The sequence below is a fragment of the Hibiscus syriacus genome, unplaced genomic scaffold (genome assembly GCF_006381635.1).
Source record: "Hibiscus syriacus cultivar Baekdansim isolate YM2019G1 unplaced genomic scaffold, ASM638163v2 tig00111758_pilon, whole genome shotgun sequence".
NCBI classification, from domain to species: domain Eukaryota; kingdom Viridiplantae; phylum Streptophyta; class Magnoliopsida; order Malvales; family Malvaceae; genus Hibiscus; species Hibiscus syriacus.
Genome location: NW_024063170.1, coordinates 157,193 through 177,941, shown reverse-complemented (window position 1 = coordinate 177,941; position 20,749 = coordinate 157,193). Strand labels below are relative to the sequence as shown.

The 20,749-nt window shown below is 35.8% G+C and overlaps 1 protein-coding gene across 1 annotated transcript; it reads right to left on the bottom strand.

Moving 5' to 3' along the window:
• Positions 1–672: 672 nt before the first annotated feature.
• On the bottom strand, positions 673–2,801 carry LOC120169265 (probable 2-oxoglutarate-dependent dioxygenase AOP1). Its single transcript, XM_039177458.1, has 3 exons — positions 2,367–2,801; positions 1,957–2,281; positions 673–1,146 (listed from the first exon to the last, which is right to left on the bottom strand). The coding sequence occupies exons 1-3, from the start codon at positions 2,753–2,755 to the stop codon at positions 874–876; spliced, it is 987 nt and encodes a 328-aa protein (XP_039033389.1). The 5' UTR covers positions 2,756–2,801; the 3' UTR covers positions 673–873.
• Positions 2,802–20,749: the final 17,948 nt, after the last annotated feature.

Below are 20,749 nucleotides of genomic sequence, written 5' to 3'. Positions count from 1 at the left end.
TGGATAGTTATATAGATGCAAAACGACGTCGTTTTGGTGAAATTTTCTATAAAACAGTGTTGTTTTTAACGCCGTTAACTATTTAACAGCGGAGTGGCCAAAATAAGAGAGTAAAGTTCAGTGACAAAAAAATTCAATATATTAAGTTTAGTGAGGAAATTGAAAATTTTTAAAGTTCAATGAGCAACATAGGAGAGAGAGTAAAGTTCAGTGATAAAATTTGTAATTTACCCATCAAAATTTAAAAATATTTTTTAAAATAATATTGATTTTTTTTTCTCCTCTAAGTACAATTTTATCCGCTATCCCTCTTTTAGTTACAATTACTAGCCTTACAATACCATATTGTTATTTGAAAAACTTTAATTCAATATAATTGTAGTAAAATATTTTATCTTTATCTTTTATTATATTTTCTTTTCTTTTAAAAATATTTTTGTTTAGAATTTTGACATCATTCATGTATAATACGCATAGTATTCATATGATTAACATGAAAAGAAAGCAACGCAAAAGAATTTCGGATTGTCTAATCTAAATCCGAGCTACTACACACATTAGATAATTAAAACATCATAATCATTTTCATAATACAAAAGACAAAAGGAAATTCAATTATTGATTATCTACAAAGATTGCATTAAAATCATTTAGCACGATAGATTAATATTATTATACATAAACAAGAGTCTTTATTTATATTAATAGGCTAAAAACACCATAATAAGATGCGAAAAACAGTCAAACTCCTTATCTTCACAAATTGAAAATATAATAATATGAGACGAAACCATGGATTTTGAGACGATGATTCGGTTCATGATTTTGTAACATGAAGTCAAATCCATAATAGCTATGTATATGGGCATGGTTTTATTCTGAAACTGGTGGTGAGAGAGCAGCAAAGGCATGGATCTGTTTTGTGGACTCGATGAAGCTTGCTTTCTCGGAAAAGGCAAAAATTAAGAATTCCATGAAGTTGAAGTCCTTGAAAAGTTGAGGATGTTGCTCATCTACAAGCTCTTTCGGTGTACTTATTATCGTACCCTCAACTGGCATTGCAAACGTTGCTATAGAAAATCGATCTTTGTCTCCGCTCATTGTCACTCTATGGTTCACTGCTTTCATTCTCCCATTGCTCCATGCCTACAATTTTTGTTAGTTTTTATACACGATTAATAAGATAAATTCATATATAAACAATAAAACACATGAAAACATCTCCATAATAAACCCTTATGTGATTTGTTGTTGGTCCGTGTTTATATATGCATACAATAAATTTATATAAACCGTTAAAAGTATTTTTTTATTATGGTGTTGTATAATTATCAAACAAACCGTCAAAATAAAAAGGTTTCATTGACTTCCCCATGGCTTTTGTTGATTAAGTAAAGACTAAAGAAAAGGTCCATTCAATGGCAAGAAGAAAATATTGAGGTTTCATTCAATAAAAAAACACAAAGGTCCATTCAGCAAGCCTCGAATGTTTATCCAAAAATATTATAAAGGTTAAATTATTGAGTTGATAAGAAAACACAATTAAAAACACATGGATAATAAACATGTCCGTTCGTTTGTAAATCAGAATCACTGACTTCAGCCCATATATATGTTATTAGGTAAACCTATGAACGACCAGAGACGGAGCTACATGAATGATTGGGTGCCACAGCCTCCCAAATTTTTTATTATTAGAAATTTTATAGGAGAAAACATGTATTTAGCCTTTCAATATTTGATTTATTTTGGTTTCCCCCCCCCCCAGCTTATTTTGATTTTGTCCCTCTCATTTTCTAACAAGCCCCCTTGAATTAGAATCCTGGCTCTGTCCCTGTGAACAGCTGTGTTAAAAATGAAGATGTATAACATTTTAACGTTTAATCTTGAACAAATTAAATCACGTTAAATGTGTATGTTGATTCAAAACTAATTTGTTACACGTATCATACGTACCATGAGAGGATCTCCGACCACAAAGAAAAAGGAAGAAGGAGATGAAGACAACTTGATCCATTGACCGTCTTCGACCTCGATTTCGAGACCGGAGACGAGATCATCACAAATGATAGTGCTGACTGGTTTATCGGAATGAGAATGGAGCCCTTGGCCCGACTCCCACCCCGGTGGAGGGGACTTGTATTTCATCATACGCAGCAACATTTTGTAGTCAATCATCACTGACTCCCATTTCTTCCCTAATCCGTAGCTATCTATTATCATCAACCAGATCATGCTGTTCAGCTCCTCCATCTGCTTCACTATGGTGTGTATTGTTTCACTGCCACAAAAAGATCATGCATCATAATTTGTTAATTTTCGTAAAAATCTAAACTCGAAATCACATGAATCGGAATGGTGAGTACCAAAAATGGGGGTGACCGTTGGGCCACATAAGTTGAGCAAAGCTTTCCACACAGTCATAGTTGGAGGCCTCGTCGATTCCATAGCCTTCGTACAAAGATGTGTCACTGCATGGTCCGATGAAGCCATGGTTAGGCTTTGGATTAACATTCTTTTGTTTTCTCTCCAGTGGGACTTCCTCGACCAGTTGTTTTAACAGCACAAACGTATCGTCTCGGACTTTCCGTGATACCCTTTCGTACACCACCTGGAAACAACCGTAGGTCTCGCAAGCCTCTCGGACCCTCTCGCACAAATGATGCCACCCTTTGGTTCCTCGTTCCATATCCGATGAACCGGTTCGGAAATCGATGACTGGGACCTGAAACTCAGCATTAACACCCATGTTCATTTTTTTATGCCCTAACAAGTATATTTTCTTGAACTGATAAACTTGTGGATTGGCTTGGTTCTCTTTACGTAGGGTTTTTCTTCTATTTATAGCGACGGAATTCAATCCAACACAGGTTTTGTAAACGATTACATATTATTTTATGACAGAAATTGCTCTGGTCAAAGAAAATTTGTTACGGCACTTAATATAAAATTCAGATATGAGATTACGTATAGACAATCGATCATTTTAACCTAATCTCCATGATTTGACTTGTTCACATCTTAGTAAACACATTTCTGCAATTGGATATATAAATCGATTTATTTGTTTCTAGAGATAGTAAAAAAATCAAATATGGTTTAGACAAGACGACTAACTATAAGAGAACATGCATTACTGCCGTGAAATGATTTTCGAGCATAAAATGATGAAGGAATAGGAGGATGGGCACAACTTCGATTTTAATTTCTTTCACTACAATATGATATCAACGCATACTTCCATATCAATATGGTGATTAACTAATGTATATTTTTATTAGTCGAAGTTATTATAAGGTTGTATTTGTTTAAAAGATTTTTAATCATTTGATATTAAACGCTCAAACATTCCCGCATACGATGTGTTCAAACTCAATACCTGAATAACAACCATTACTTCAACCACTAAAGTCCATTAGTAAATGCAATACATTTATTTATTTATGCTTTAATGAATTAATTTTCTTAGAAAGTTGACTTGGTCCTCCTCACATTTAGACTTACTTCACCTTCTATAGAGTTAGCATAGTGTTTTCTTTAATCGTATAATCTAAATCCGAGCTACTACAAACATTGGACGATTAAAACATCATAGTTATTTTCATAATACAAAAGAAAAAAGGAAATTCAATTATTGATTATTTCCATAGATTGTATTGAAATCATTTAGCACGATAGATTAATATTATAATACAAAAACAAGAGTCTTTATTTATAATAGACTGAAAACACCATAATAAGATGCGAAAAACATAACTCCTTGACAAATCAAAACGTAATAATATGATACGTGAAAATGGATTTTGAGAGATGAATTGGTTCATGATTTTGTAGCATGAATATGTTTTGTGGATTCGATGAACTTTGCAAAAGCGGTGAAATATGTTATAATATTCATCATCGGAATTGAATTTGACACTTGTCAACACCTGATTAGTGAATATATTATTTAATTAAAATATTAAAATAAATTTAAAAGAATTCAATCAAGTGGTGAAGCATGTTAGAATATTTTATTGACATTTGGCATCTCCTGATTAAAGGTTAATTTTTTGAATTAAACAAAAAATTAGAACTAAATTAGTAGAGTATGTAAGGGGTGAGGACCAAATGTAAAATTATGCTAGTTTTACTAACGAACTCTGTTAAATGTTAACGATAAGAGACTTGTTTGAATTCATTTAAATAGTTGAGTGACTTGATTGACAACATTTCAAAAATAATAGTCATAATAAATAGGAATAATAGTTTATTGGTCAACGGTATAATTTATCCTTTATTTTAATCGCGTGTATCCAAAATCATAAGTCTATCGTGGCATAACACTTTTAATTTAATTTATTTACTTAAAATATTAAAATTTACATAAATTAAAGGATTTCATTAGTTAAAGAATAATTGTTATCTTTTGATATCTTGAGTTTAAACATAACATTTATAAATGTATATGGTCATTCATTGCCAAATGTCAAATATTAAGATTTTTTCGAATATATACTAATTTATATTCACTCCAAACTAATAAAAATCAAAATAATATTTCTATTATATTATTAATATTTAATTGTTTCTATGTGTATGCATAAAACATATTTCTATATGTGATTAATGCCACGACTAAAGTTCTAAGTAAATTCATGAACGGGATTGATTCAATTGGTAAGCAACTTGATATTGTTTAAGTTGAGTTCCAATTCTTGTATACGTAAAAAGTCATGTTAAGAGACTTATCCACTAAAATTAAATATACAACGTGAATCGATTTAAATTAATTAGGACAAAACTTTAAAATTAAATAAAAACAACTAAAAAAATCCAAAAAGATTAACATAAAACTAAAGTCAAATCACCTTTACTAAGTTTATAAAATATACGAGACTATAAAACCGAATGAATAGACTAATCCAATTTTCAAATTGCTACAATGCGAAAATAGAAATTATGGTTCAAGTAGTGTGCGCTGACCTAGTCAGTTAGTACTTGTCTTTTTTTCTAGTCTATGTTCAACTAATAAATTAATACATTTTTTTTAAGTCAGTGTTGAATTAGTAAAATGATCCATCTTGATTTTGATTCATGCATTAAATGGTTTTATAGAAGTTTTTGTTTTCGGGTAAAGCAGACAAATAATACCTCAACTATAAGACATTACTTTGTTAAGTCTCCCGACTATTATAGGTTACAAAATGATCACTTAACTATACATTAATTTGTTGACTAGAATATGATAAAATCTGATCTCAAAACCGTTTGAGTTATATTTTATGGATCGAATCTCCGTTTATATTATGTCATCGAGCCAGTGCTTGAAACATTATATCGTCGAGCCCGTACTTAGAGAAACAGTGGTGCCTATAGACATCATTAAAATATGATTTTTCCCTATCTCATCCAATAAGTTATCGTCTAGCTTAGACGATTGTCAACATGGAACAAACACAAGATTTCATGTTAAAGGAGCGAACTTCTAAAATTTTAGAAAGATATGAACTTATAAAATTCTAGGTGCAAAAACATGTTTTCAATAGAAAATATATAGAAAAAAAATCTAAAAATATGATAATTTTAAATTTTCAGGGGCGATTGCCCCCACCCCACTTGGTCCATTCTTGGTTGTCAACTTTTTAATAGAAAGGGACGAACTTGGAACATATGAATAGTCAAATGACTATTTTGTAACTTATAATGGTTGAATAACTCAACAAAGTAGTGCCCTATAATTAAAAAACCATTTATGTAGTTTACTCTTTGTTTTTTATGAGGGAGGGAAACTGTTCGGAGGAAAACCTAGATTTAAGGTTAAATTATAGCTAAAACGATGTTTCTTACTAATACTCCATAAGTTTTTTTATGGTCAGCAAATATTGATTCATTTGATTTGTTTTATGATTTATGATATTACAAAGATGAAGAAATGAATTATTTATTCCATTTACATGTAAAAAGCATTACATTAGAAGTGTAACCTCCTAGACCCCGCCTGGACGTTAAACCTAATCTAGGTGATCACATATCGCATTCAGAGGTTCTTTTCATATTTAAACATATATGTATACATATGGCAGAAAACTGTATAAAACATATACATATCAAAATACCGCAGAAAACCGTATAAACCATTTACGGAATAAAATATCGGTAATACAAATATATCAAAACGGTAGTAAAACACATGTCACCAAAATATAAATGAAAGGCATATAAAGATATATAGTAGTACAAAAGTAAGAGTAGTCGGTCCTCCTGATGCCAAGTCTGCTAGTCTAGTCTGCTATTATCTGAAAAGGTTAAATATACGGAATGAGCTAAAAAGGTCAGTGTGCTCCTTACGATGTATAAAAACAACAACAACAATAATGAAACCCTATTCCCATATGCAATAGGGTAAGGGAGAGGTAGGGTAGTAGGCTGCCCCCAACGCCAGGTTGAGAGAAGCTTCCGTGAAAGACCTCCGATAGTTAGAAAGTTAAAAATAAAGATAAAATGCAATGCATGTAATAAATAAATAAATACATAGATGAACAGTGTTCATATGCAATCTTCATATGCGCGTCTATAATGGGAAGTAATCCCTGCAAATAAATCCCTACGTAAAAATCTATGTATACATACAGAAAACGTAAGACCCGGCTAACTTTAAAAAGAGGAAACCTGAAGAGAATGACACACAATAGTCAACGATTGCAAGCTACGAGAAGGGATAAAGTAAAATGGGTTAACACCTAAACTAAGGCAATACTACTCCGCTACCCTAGTTCAAAGCCTTCATAAATTCCAATGACATAAACATATATAAAGTAGAAGTCATGGAAATTACTACAAAGGCAGTAAAAAGAAGACAGAGATGTTACACCCTATGGCTGAGACCCGCACTACTCGACTACCCTGGTCTTAAGTCTCCATACTTTCCTATCAGAGGTCATGTCCTTGGTAAGGGCTAAATCCTTCAAAAAGGATCTCAAGCAGTCTTCCCACTTCCGCCTTGGTCGTCATCTCCTTCTGTTACCGTCGACTGTAATTGACTCTACCCTCCTGATCGCATCTGACAGTTGTCGCCTAAGGACATGTCCAAAACACCGTAGTCTTCCCTCCCTCAATTTTTTGGATACATGCAGCACCCCTAATGACATCCTAATGGCAGAGTTTGGTGTCATGTCCCACAGAGTCCTACCACATGCCCATGTAGCATTCTTATTTCTGCGGCCTCCATCCTCCTTACGTGATCCTTCTTGATTGCCCAACATTCTGATCCATATAGCAGCGCTGGTCTAATTGTCATTCTATAAAATTTTCCCTTAAGTTTTGGAGGCACCTTCTTGTCACACAAAACTCCAGTAGCAGCCCTCCACTTTATCCATCCCGCCTTTATACGGTGTGTAACGTCGTCATCTACACCCCCATCTTTATGTATTATAGACTCTAGGTACTTGAAACAATCATTTAAGGGGAGAACGTGTCCTTCTATGCATACTTCTACATCTTCATCGTTTTGGTTCCCACTGAAGTTTGAACATAAATACTCCGTCTTTTCAATATTGATCCTTAGACCTTTTTCTTCCAAAGCAGTCTTCCAGGTAGCCAGTCTCCTATTCAGCTCAGTTTTTGCTTCAACAACTAGGACAATGTCATCAGTGAAAAGCATACACCATGGAACACCGTCTGGTGTCGCACAAAATATGTCGTCCATAATCAAGGTGAAGATGTAAGGGCTAAGAGCCGACCCCTGGTGGAGTCCAATTTCCACCGGTAATGCCTTGGCGTCGCCAATTGTAGTCCTGACGTAATTAGTAGATCTACAATACATATCACGAATCGCCTGGATATAAGCAGTTAGGATCCGTCTCGTTTCCAAGGTCTTCCAGATCGTATCACGTGGAACGCTATCATACGCCTTCTCAAGGTCAATGAACGCCATGTGAAGATCTCTCTTTTTCCCTATATTTCTCCATAAGACGTCGAAGTAGATGAATTACCTCCATAGTAGACCTACATGGCATAAAACCAAATTGGTTTTCCGAGACCCTAGTAACTTGTCTCAACCTAGCCTTTATCACCCTTTCCCATAGCTTAATGGTATGGCTTAGTAGTTTAATACCTTTGTAGTTGCCACAACATTGGGGATCTCCTTTATTCTTAAAGATTGGTATCACCGTCGACTCTCTCCACTCCTTTGGCATCTTGGCAGTCTCTAAAATAATATTAAAGATATTGGTCAACCACTTAACTCCCTCTTCTCCTAGGGCCAACCATACAGTGATAGGAATTTTATCTGGACTGATAGCTTTGTCCCTCCCCATCTTTCTAAGAGCCATTTTGACTTCCTCAAACCCAATCCTACTTGTAGGGCAGTCATTGTCCGTAGTATGATGGTCGAATGACCCATCAATGGTCATATATCTACAGGGAGGGGCACCGTCATTAAATAAGCCAAAGAAATAACTACCCAAACCCTCTTAATTTCATGATCTTTCACTAAAAGAACACCATTGTCTTCCTTAATAAACCTAATGCTACCTAGATCATTTTTCATATTTCCCCTGGATTTTGCAAGCCTGAAGATGTCTTTTTGTCCTTTCTTGGTGTCTAATCTCTTGTACATTTCCTCGTATGCCTTATCCTTTGCTTTAGCCACTGTTTTCTTGGCTTCCAGCTTTACCTCCTTGTATCTTTGTTTAGCTCTCGATCTTTCTTCGTCATCATTGCATTGTAGAAACTCCTTGAAGCAAGTTTGCTTTGTCTTCACCTTAGTTTGGACTTCGTCGTTCCACCACCATGATTCTTTATGTTCCTTGACTTTCCCTGTCGACAACCCAAAGGTGTTTTTGCCCACCTCTCTGATGGAATTTTCCATATTTTCCATAACATATCTGTATTATTTGCAGTTTTAGTTCCAAAACCTGTATTAGACAAAACCTTATTCCTAAAGTCATCACCTGTCACTCCATGTAAGTTCTTTCAAAGGATTCTAGGTTTACCAAGTTTAGCCCTCCTATTAGTGGTCCGCTCGTGGTGTACGTGGAACACCAAAACCAATAATCTGTGTTGTGATGCACATGCCTCTTCAGGGAACACCTTACAGTTAATGTAAGCCCATCGATTCCGATTTTGAACCAGGATGTAGTCGATTTGGGTACAATGTCCCCCGCTATGGAACGTAATCAAGTTCACATCTCTCTTTTTAAAGAAGGAGTTATTGACCAACATATCGTGTGCAGTAGCAAATTTAAGCAACGTATGCCCCTCCTCGTTCCTACTACCAAAACTGAAACCCCCATGAACACCGTCATACTCATTGGTTGCACTACCTATATAGCCATTGAAGTCTCCCCTATGAAAACTCTTTGGTCCTCCGAAATGTTCCTAAGTACATCATCTAACTGATCCCAGAAGCAACGTTTCTCCGCCTCCTCTAGGCCAACGTGTGGGGCATACACTGAAAGGACATTCACCACTTTCGCTTCTATGATAACCTTAATCATCATGATCCTATCCCGGTATCTACAAACTTCAACTACATTTTCCTTTAGCCTAGAGGATACCAAGATACCTACCCCATTTCTAGCGTTATCTACTCATGAATACCACAACTTGAACCCATTACATTCTCTGGCACGAGGCCCTTTCCACATAGTCTCCTGAATACATGCGAAATCTATTTTCCTATTATTAAGTACTTCGGTCAGCTCCAGCATCCTAGCATTTAATGTGCCTACATTCAACGAACAAATTCTAAGTCTAGTTTCCTTGACACCACTCTGTCGAGCCCTCCCTCTAAACACCCTTTGGGATCTAAAAAAAGCACATGACCTCAAGTAATCGTCTATAGACGAAGCTATGAGTGACTATGAAAAAGGAATCCAAAGAAGATAGAAGATACACCAATAAAATGCTTGAGAATTGAGGGGTACTAAGAAGCCTAGATAGTTTCTTAATAGGATTTTAAGACAAATTAACACTATCTTACTTAACGTTAGGCCAATATAGAGCATGGAAAAAAAGGAAACACTGTAAATCATTCCACCAAATAAAAGTAACAAATCTGAAACTCAGCCAAAACATTAAAGGAGGAAAAAAAATAAAACCCCCACCGAAATAATAATCTTTTAAAATATTAAAGAGCAGACCTCTTTAGAGCAGAAATATCTCTAAAATGAATCCTTCGACTAATTTTAGATAGAAAAATGACAGACGATTTCGCCGAAAAATGGTAGGTGATGAGATATAGATAGAGATGGGTGGAAGAAGAAGAGAATGAAGAAAATTGAGAAACAGAGATCAGAGGGCGGAAAGAGTAGATCTGCGGAATTGTAGAGTTAAAAGCAAAGGAAACAGAGAATCAACCAAACAGAACAAAAGGACACACGTGAGTGACGATAATCAAACAAAAGGAACAAGCAAACCAAGATCTACAGATTTGAAAAAGGAAATAAAGCGAAACTAATTTTTTTTCAAGCTAAAAACCAAAACACAACAAAAACTCACTGAAGTACAATCAATACACCGTAGATATGAAACTAAAACATATATGAACAAGGCATAGATGCAATTGAAGTAGAGATTGATAAACCTTTAACAAAAATTGAAGGGGGAAAAAGATAAAGACCATCAAGGAATTGAAGCAAAACAAAACATGCACTAGTACCAAAACTGGTTCAAAGAGTTGTAAGCGCATATAACAAAGATTATATAATCTACAATCATATAATTTCTTTAAACACTAAAAATGCATGCAAAAACTAGAAAAAATGTTTATTTTGGATTTGGGGTTTCTCTTAAATTAAACGAGGGTACCATAATCAGAGAGAAAGAGGAGGGGATGCGAAGTGCATGAAAATGAGATGAGCGCTTACGATGTATAAAAGCATACAAATAAAATATTTCAGTAAAATCGATTTATCAAACATGTTTTAAAAACATGAACACTACCCATGTCCGATCACTAGAATGTGTAGGTTCCCCATAACCATACACCCACCTATACACCAGTAAGGACTTACCCTAAGCACAAAGCCGAGAAGCTTGCAAAAAGTGGTAAGGTCTTACCCTTGAACATAGTAGAGGATCTTTCAGAAATGGTAAGGCCTTACCCTGGAACACAACAGAGGAGCATTCAGATATGGTAAGGTCTTGCCCTAGAACACAGCAGAGGAGCCTTCAGAAACTTCCTCCAACAATACCCCCAATGACAATAATAAATATATATGTATTCGAGTAAAAATGATAATTAATCTATTAAACCATAAAATGTTTCATGCTTGGAAATCATATACAAACATACATTAATCAGAAATCAAATCAGTAATATACAGTAAATCAGATGGCAAATAAGCAATATTCAGAAATCAGGTATGATGTCGTAAAAATATTCAGAATTCACACAAATCTGAAACAGTTCAAATGGGTAATTTAAAACAGTAATTTAACACCATCAGGAAACACACCTATATCGATTTGAGTAGTCTAATAAGGAAACCTACTACTGAGTTTGTCGATCATGATCAGTGGCAGAGCTAGATCCTATGAATCGGAAAATGCATATCAGAATCCTAATATGAATAATATTAACCTTTATTTAAATAATTTACTGAAATATACATGTAACTCTCATAGAACTCGGATTAAACGGATCTGACATACATGAAACAATGGACCTAACTGACCCTCGGTCAGGTGAAACACGAGTACCTTCATAAAAATATCTTATTGGATCAATTCCATAACCAAATCTCAGATAAATAAGAAACAAATGCTAAAACTACTAAGCATTTTTGGGTTAACGAGCTCGATCCGAGTCTTTCGGGTCAGAATTTGGCAAAACAGACTTAGGAATCGGACTCAGGACGTCGAAAACATAAAATATGGCTTTTTGAAAATTTTGACTCTTTGGTCAAAGTCAACGGTAACAATCGGTCAACGATCAATGTTAGGTCGGGACAGATCAGGTCGAGAAGACGGGTAGAATTAGCGGATCGAGTCAGTGGGTCGGTTTGGAAACGTGTCGGGTCGGGTCAGCCCATTCCAAGCAGTCCATCAGGCTGTGGAATTTCCCCACTCTCAGGGTTGGTGCGTGGGAACGCGTGCAGGGCCGTAGAGGGTCGGAAAAATTCTAAAAAAATTCGTATACCTATTTTAAGGAGTTTTGAAACACTTACCAAACTCGGTTCATAATGGTGAACGACAGAGAACTCGATTCTAAAACGTTGGAAACTTGATGTACCTCACCCCCTCACACGCCGACGATAACAAAGATAATAAGGATAACGGTGGACTCGAGATGACGCAAGGAACACGATAGTATTAGAGGTGTTGAAAACGGAGAAACGACGATCAAAGCTTTTCTTCTATAAATGGAAATATTCTGTAGAGAGAGAGAAATAAATTTAATTTTCCCTAGATTTGGGGTTATATAAACCATTAAAAAGAAAAATGGCAAAATCATGCCATAGGTTCTCCATCTTTAATTACTTTCTGAATTTGAATCCAAATTTAATTAAAATTTCACTTTAGTCCTCGAATTCAATTAAAATTCAATTTAACCTAAATTTTAGGCCCTATTTTGGGGTGTGACAACTTTCCCCTTAAAAGAAATTTCGTCCTCAAAATTTACCTGATGTAAAGAGATACAGAAATTGAGACTCCATGGACTCCAATATCTCCCAAGTAGCTTTTGAGGGGCCACTGTTACTCCATTGAACTTTGACCATCAGAATATCTAAAATTTGAATGGGATCCTCCTCATTGGATAAATCAGGTCTTATCTCTACCTCCTCAACATGAATAATGTGACCTGGATCTAGACGGTATTATCTCAGCATGGATACATGAAAAACATTATGAATGCGACTGAGCTGGGCAGGAAACTCAAGCTGATAAGTAACATGTCCGACTTTCTTCAGAATACGATATGGCCCAATAAATCTCGTGCTCAATTTACGCTTACGTCCAAATCTCAACACTTTCTTCCACGGAGATACCTCGAGAAAAACTTGATCCCCAACCTCAAACTTGATGTCCTTCCATCGATGATATGCATATGATTTGTGCATATCAAATGCCTCTCTTAGGTGATCACGGATCAATCGAACAATATCCTCAGTCTCTTAAACTAACTATAGACCCAAAGTCTTTTTATCATGAAACTCTGTCCAACAGATAGGAGTGCGACATCTAGGTGCATATAAAGCCTCATACGGTGCCATGCGAATACTTGACTGGTAACTGTTATTGTAAGAAAACTCGACTAAGGATAAGAAATCTTCCCAACTACCATGGAAGTCAATCACACAACCCCGTAATGTATCCTCCAATACCTGAATCACTCGCTCAAACTGACCATCAGTCTGCGGGTGAAAATCTGTACTGAAATTCAAACGAGTACCCAGACCATTGTGCAAAGCCTTTAAGAATCTGGAAGTGAACCTCGAATATCGGTTAGATATGATAGACAACGGAACACTATGAAGTCTAACAATCTCAGAAGTTTACAATCTAGCCAGCATGTCCAAAGAATAATTAACCCGAACAGGGATAAAGTGAGCTGATTTGGTGAGTCGATCAACAATCACCCAAACAGAATCCTTTTTGGAAAGAGTCAAAGGAAGACCAGAAAGGAAGTCCATGGTAATACACTCCCATTTCCACTCAGGAATCTTAATTGACTGTAACAATCTAGATGGATCCTGAAGCTATGCCTTAACCTGCTGACAAGTCAGAACCCTCACCATAAAATCTGAAATATTATTCTTCATAACAGTCCAAAAGTAGCGCTCCATGAGATTCTTGTACATTTTGTCCCTGCCAGGATGCATAGCATAAGGACTACTTTAAGCCTCCTGAATAATAGCTCGTCTTAACTAATCATCTTTAGGGACGCAGTAACGACTCTAAAAGTACAAAATACTATACAGATTCAAAGTATTCTCTGAACTTGATCCCTGCTCAAATTGTTTAAGAATGGGAAGCAATGAGCTATCAAGGAGTTGTTTGGCCTTAATCTCATTGGTCAAAGTGGGTTTAACTTGTAACTCTGCTAACAGACTATCGTCATCAAATAAACTCAAGCTGGCGAACAAGGCTCTCAGATCATATATCGTCTTACGGCTCAAGGCGTCGGCCACCACATTAGCCTTCCCTGAATGATACTCTATCTCACAATCATAGTCCTTTAAAAGCTCTAACCAGTGATGATGTCTCTAATTCAACTCTTTCTGAATAAGCAGATACTTCATACTCTTATGATCGGTATAGATATAACACTTTTTTCTATAGAGATAGTGTCTCCAAATCTTCAAAGCAAAAACCATGGTAGCTAACTCCAAATCGTGAGTGGGATAGTTGCGCTCATGCGGCTTTAACTGACGTGACACATAAGTGAAAACCTTCACATCTTGCATCAAAATGCATCCTAATCCAGAGTGAGAAGCATCACTGTAGACAAAAAAATCTTTCCCAGACTCAAGCTGAATCAGCACTGGGGCTTGAGTCAGAACAATCTTCAGTTTCTTAAAGCTAGCTTGTCGGTTTTTAGACCAGACAAATGGAACATCTTTCCTTAATAGTTTCGTTACAGGAGCTAAAATAATGGAGAACCCCTCAACGAAATGAGGGTAGTAACCAGCTAAGCCCAAGAAACTACGGATCTCTAAGACATTCCTGGGTTGCTTCAATTTCAGAATAGCCTCCACTTTACTCGGATCCACCCGAATACCCTCAGTAGAAATGATATGTCCAAGAAAAGTCACTTCTCTTAGCCAGAACTCACAGTTTTTCAACTTAGCGTATAACTTATTTTCCCTTAAAGTTTGTAGAAAAATCCTTAAATGTTCATTACATTCTGCTTTAGTTCGATAATACACCAGTACGTCATCGATAAACACAACTAAAAACTGGTCCAGATAAGGTCGAAACACCCGATTCATCATATCCATAAAAGTAGCTGGGGCATTAGTTAACTCGAATGTCATCACTAAAAACTCGTAATGCCCATACCGAGTATAGAAAGCGGTCTTTGGGACATTATAATCTTTCACCTTAAGTTGGTAATAACCAGACCTCAAGTCTAACTTCAAAAAGATAGATGTCCCTCAAAATTGGTCAAACAAATCATTGATCCTGGGAAGAGGATATTTGTTTTTAACCGTAAGTTTGTTTAGTTTCCTATAATCAATACAAAGTCTCAATGTCCCATCTTTCCTCTTGACAAAGAGAACTGGAGCTCCCCACAGTGTTACACTGGGTCGAATAAAATCTCTATCCAATAACTCTTGGAGTTGGACTTTCAGTTCCTTAAGATCATTTGGGGCCATAAGGTAAGGATCCATCGAAACTGGGGTAGAACCAGAATAGACTTCAATCTCAAACTCAACATCTCTATCCGGCGGTAATCCAGAAAACTTTTCAGGAAAAACATCAGGAAATTCCTTAACAATCTAGATGCCTTCAATATCAGATCGGGAACTCCTAGTTTCTAGAATATAAGCAAGAAATGCCTCAGAACCCTTCCTGATAATCCTCTCAGCTACCAAAGTAGACACAACATTCGTCAGGAATCCACGACGTTCCCCGATCATCACAAACTTTCAGTTATCTGGGGTATTCAGAACAGCTCTTTTGGTCTCACAATCGAGATTAACTCGATGCTTGTTAAACCAATCCAAGCCAAGAATCAAATCAAACTCCTCCAAAGTTAACTCCATCAGGTCGGCAAGAAAGATCTCCCCATGGATCTCTATAGGACACCCTCTAAAAATATGATCTAACTCTATGGAATGGCTTACGGGACTTTGAACTGTTACCAAATTATCAGTATTCTCAATATGAATATTCATACTCTCAGAAATGGAATGTGATACATAGAAATGGATAGAACCATTATCAAATAATGCAAAGTAGGGAACTGAATGAATAGTAATAATACCTGCAATCACATCAGGCCCATGGGAATCCTGTCGACGTCTAGTAGCTAAACCAACACAGGGTGTCTAGCCTCAGATCTGGCTGGTTCCCTACTCTGAAATGACCAGCCTCTACTAGTTGATCATTATGTTTTCTCCTAACTACAACCTTCTATAAGAGTCTGAACTGTACTCTGAGTACGAGCGGGAGTACGAGCTGATGTCTGAACTGTAGAAGATGGCTTTAGATAATCCCTCAAGAGATGGTCACCAGAACCACATCTAAAATAGGTACCCAATTTTCTCATGCATTCCCCAACATGATGTTTCCCACAATGCTCACATGACTGTAATGGCTACGACCTAGAAGAAACACCATGTCTAGAATGTGGAACAGCTAAAGAACCTGATGCCACAGGCCTGACACTCGCACCGCCTCTCTGAAAAGTGTCTCCCCTGCCTTTCTTGCTGGGGTGTGTAGAAGAATCAACGGAACAAGAATGCCTCCTAAATTAGTCTCGATCTCGATCTCTCTGGCGCTCCATACCCACTTGTTTGATCTCCTCGGCGGTCTTGGCTATCTCAACCAAGACATCAAAGTTCCTTTCCTGGTGGGTAGCAACTCGACTCCTGATCTCTTACCTGACTCTATTCTCGAACCTTAAGCATCGATTCAATTCAGTGTCAACAAGTCCAGTAGCATAGCGGCTCAATATGATGAACTTAATCTCATAGTCCATAACCCTGTTCCAAATTATAAAACTTCTGGCGTCCCTCCTGCAGATATCTCTCTTCGATGTAGCGACTCCAAAAACGTGCCTTGAATATATTCCAAGTCACTTAATTTCTCGGAATACTACTGGAAATTGATTGCCACGATCAAAAACTTTCCTTTTTCAGCATAGCTAATGCCCCCTTTAACTTTTGCTCAGGCCTCAAATCCATCTCATCCATAATTCTCTCTATATCCTCCAACCAATACTCAACATTAGTCTGAGGTCCACTAATAATGCCTCCGAAATGAACTACCCCAACAACTATCAAAGACTTCGAAATCTCAACACCATACATATTACTAGGGACTCTAGTAGCTCTCCTGAACATGCGAAAGATAACTCTCTTAATGGCATCCTCATCCATATCAGTGTCCTCGTCCTCAGTGACAGAAGGGTCTCTCTCAGGAGTATCCGGATCATCTCTAGAAATAGATGGATCTATATGCATGATAGAAAGATCTTGAGGTGACATGAGATCGTCAATCGTAACAGAAGGTCAAGTCACTCGCCCTTGACCACGGCCATGGCCACGCCTAGCCTACGACCTCTAGCAGCACTCATCGGATAAATCTATAAGGTTCTATAAAAAGATTTTGAACCTAAATCAGAATAGCATAAGAGATTTTGAATATATTTAAAACTCATAAATAAGGTGACACGATTTTTTTGAAAAATATTTTGAAAATACAGATTTTTGGACTCATCCATAGTCCAAGTGTTTAAAACCAAAAGCTCTGATACCACCAAGTGTAACCTTCTAGACCCGACCTGGACGTTAAACCCAATCTAGGAGATCGCATATCGCATTCAGAGGTTCTTTTCATATTTAAACATAAATGTATACATATGGCAGAAAACTTTATAAAACATATACGTATCAAAATACCGTAGAAAACTGTATAAAACATTTACGGAACAAAATATCGGTAATACAAATATATCAAAACGGTAGCAAAACACATGTCACTAAAATATAACTGAAAGGCATATAGAGATATACAATAGTACAAAAGTAGGAGTAGTCGGTCCTCCTGATGCCAAGTCTTCTAGTCTAGTTTGCTATTATCTGAAAAGGTTAAAATTTACGGAATGAGCTAAAAAGCTCAGTGTGCTCCTTACGGTGTATAAAAACATACATATAAAATATTTAAGTAAAATCTGTTTATCAAACATGTTTTAAAAACATGAACACTACCCCCATTCGATCACCAGAATGTGTAGGTTCCCCATAACCATACACCCACCTGTACACCTAGTAAGGACTTTCCCTAAGCACAAAGCCGAGGAGCATGCGGAAAGCGATAAGGTCTTACCCTTGCATATAGCAGAGAAGCCTTCAGAAATGGTAAGGTCTTACCCTGTCACACAACAGAGGAGCCTTCATATATGGTACATAGTAGAGGAGCCTTCATAAACATCCTCCAACAATACCCCAAATGACAATAATAAATTTGCATGTATTTGAGTGAAAACGATAATTAATCCATTAAACCATAAAAAAAGTTTCATGCCTGGAAATCATATACAGAAATATAGTAATCAGAAATAAAATCAATAATATACGGTAAATAAGATGGCGGATAAGCAATATTCAGAAATCAGGTATCATGTTGTAAAAATATTCAGAATTAACACAAATCTGAAACAGTTCAAATGGGTAGTTTAAAACAGTAATTTAACACCACCAGGAAACACACCTGTATCGATCTGAGTAGTCTAATAGGGAAAGCTACTAATGAGTTTGTCGATCGTGATCAGCGGCAGTGCTAGATCCTATGAATCAGAAAATGCATATCGTAATTCTAATATGAATAATATTAACCTTTATTTAAATAATTTACGGAAACCTACGGGTAACTCTCGTAGAACTCGGATTGAACGGATCTGATGGACGGGAAATACTGGACCTAACTAACCCTCGGTCAGGTGAAACACAAGTACCTTCATAAAAATATATTATTGGATCAATTCCATAAGCAAATCTCAAATAAATACGAAAAAAAATGCTAAAACTACTAAGCATGTTTGGGTTAACGGGCTCGATTCGAGGCTTTCAGGTTATAATTTGGCAAAAAAAACTTCGGAATCAGACTCAGGACGTCGAAAAATATAAAATATGACTTTTCAAAAATTTTGACTTTTTGGGTAAAGTCAACAGTCAACGTTGGACCGGGTCAGATTGGGTCGGGCATGCTGATTGGATTAGCGGGTCGGGTTGGACACATGTCGGGTCAGCCCATTCCAAGCAGTCCACTAGGCGGTGGACTTTCCCCACTCTCAGGGATGGCGTGTGGGGGCGCGTGCAGGGCCATAGAGGGTCGGAAAAATTCTGAAAAAAATCATATATCTATTTTAAGGAGTTTTGAGACACTTACCAAACTTGGTTCACAATAGTGAACGGCGGAGAGCTCGATTCCGAAATGTCAGAAACTTGATATACCATACCCCCCACAAGCCGGCGACAATGGAGATAATAAGGATACTGGTGGACTCGAGACGACGCAAGGAACATGATGGTACAGGAGGTGTCGAAAACGGAGCAACGCTGGACGATGAATCGACGATCAAAACTTTTCTTCTATAAATGGAAATGTGCTGGAGAGAGATATAAATAAATTAAAATTTCCCCAGATTTGGGGTTATATAAACCCTTAAAAAGAAAAATGGTAAAATCATGGCATAGGTCCTCCATATTTAATTACTTTCTGAATTTGAATCCAAATTTAATCAAAATTTCACTTCGGTCCCCGAATTCAATTAAAAATCAATTTAACCAAAATTTTAGGCCCTATTTTGGTGTGTGACTAGAAAAATAAAGGGTTAATTATACAAATGGTCCATCAACTATAGGTTGTTGTTTTCGTGAGTCATTCAACTATTAAAAGTTATAAAACAATCCCTGATAATAGGGTAATGCTTTGTTGAGTCCATCGATTATTAAAAGTTACAAAATGGTCACCCAAGTATTCATATGTTCCTAACTCATCATTTTTCGTTAAAAAATTGAAGGTCGTCCGAGTTGGACGTTAACCTACTGACTAATTATAATTTTAGTTATAGTTTTAATGGAAAATGACGTGTTTGAAATATATGAATAGTAATATGATCATTTTGTAATTTTTATTATTTGGGGCTCAATAGAATATCACCTTATAATCGGAGATCATTTTATAATTTTTAATAATCGAGAGACTTAATAAAACAATAATCTATAGTGGAAGATTAAATTGGTTAATTAATTGAGAATCGGAAATATTTTGATTTCATATATTATATAAATCCTAGTGTCAAGTGAAGTGTTGAAAGAAAACAAACAAGTGACGATGGAGGGCACTAGTCTTACTCTTCATGCATTTGAATATAATTTAAGTCAATGTTATCATTATTAAAATATTTTTGGGTAGAGTATTGTGTTTCGTAATTACATTATTAGTTCTGATCCGTTTTAGTATCTAAATTTTTATTTTGTTTTAAAATCATACCTAACGTTTAGTTTTTATTTCATTTTAGTGTCCTGTTAAAAACTTAATGTTAAATTTTAACAATGGCGTACTAAATGGAAAAAATAAATAAACATTGTATATGATTTTCAAAAATTAAAAGGTTAAATTTTAAAACGAATTAAAGCTGATATTTTAGATACTAAACACGTAATTTATCCAATACTCTATCATAAGATTACTTCTACGTGAAGAAGATTATTCAAATCCTAAAACGTATTTGTACACTCATTACTTGTAAAAAAATGGTATTTTTTTTTTTATTTTTTAATTCGATCAAATCTGAATCTTCAAACTCTTACTTTTATATTAAAAATCATACGTATCACAAATTTCAGTCAAATTTAATTATATTAAATAAGATTAAGCACATCACCCAGATGCCTTGCGAAGAAAGATAATTGGCTATATCGATTTTTTATTTGGTCAGTGCACCTCCCTTAAATGTCATTATATTCATGTTTATTTTATTTATTTATTTATTGCATAAAGTAAATGCAATCTTTTATAAAATATGTGAGTTATTTAATATATTATTAATGAAAAAAAATAGTTTGAAGCATAAAGTAAATGCAATCTT

Bases quoted from the DNA above. Each gene is read 5' to 3' on its own strand.
- LOC120169265 (XM_039177458.1), bottom strand. From the start codon at position 2,755: ATGAACATGGGTGTTAATGCTGAGTTTCAGGTCCCAGTCATCGATTTC. The intron at 2,282-2,366 runs GTACTCACCATT...TTTTTGTGGCAG, and splicing joins AACGGTCACCCCCATTTTTG to TGAAACAATACACACCATAG. The intron at 1,147-1,956 runs GTACGTATGATA...CAAAAATTGTAG, and splicing joins TGGTCGGAGATCCTCTCATG to GCATGGAGCAATGGGAGAAT.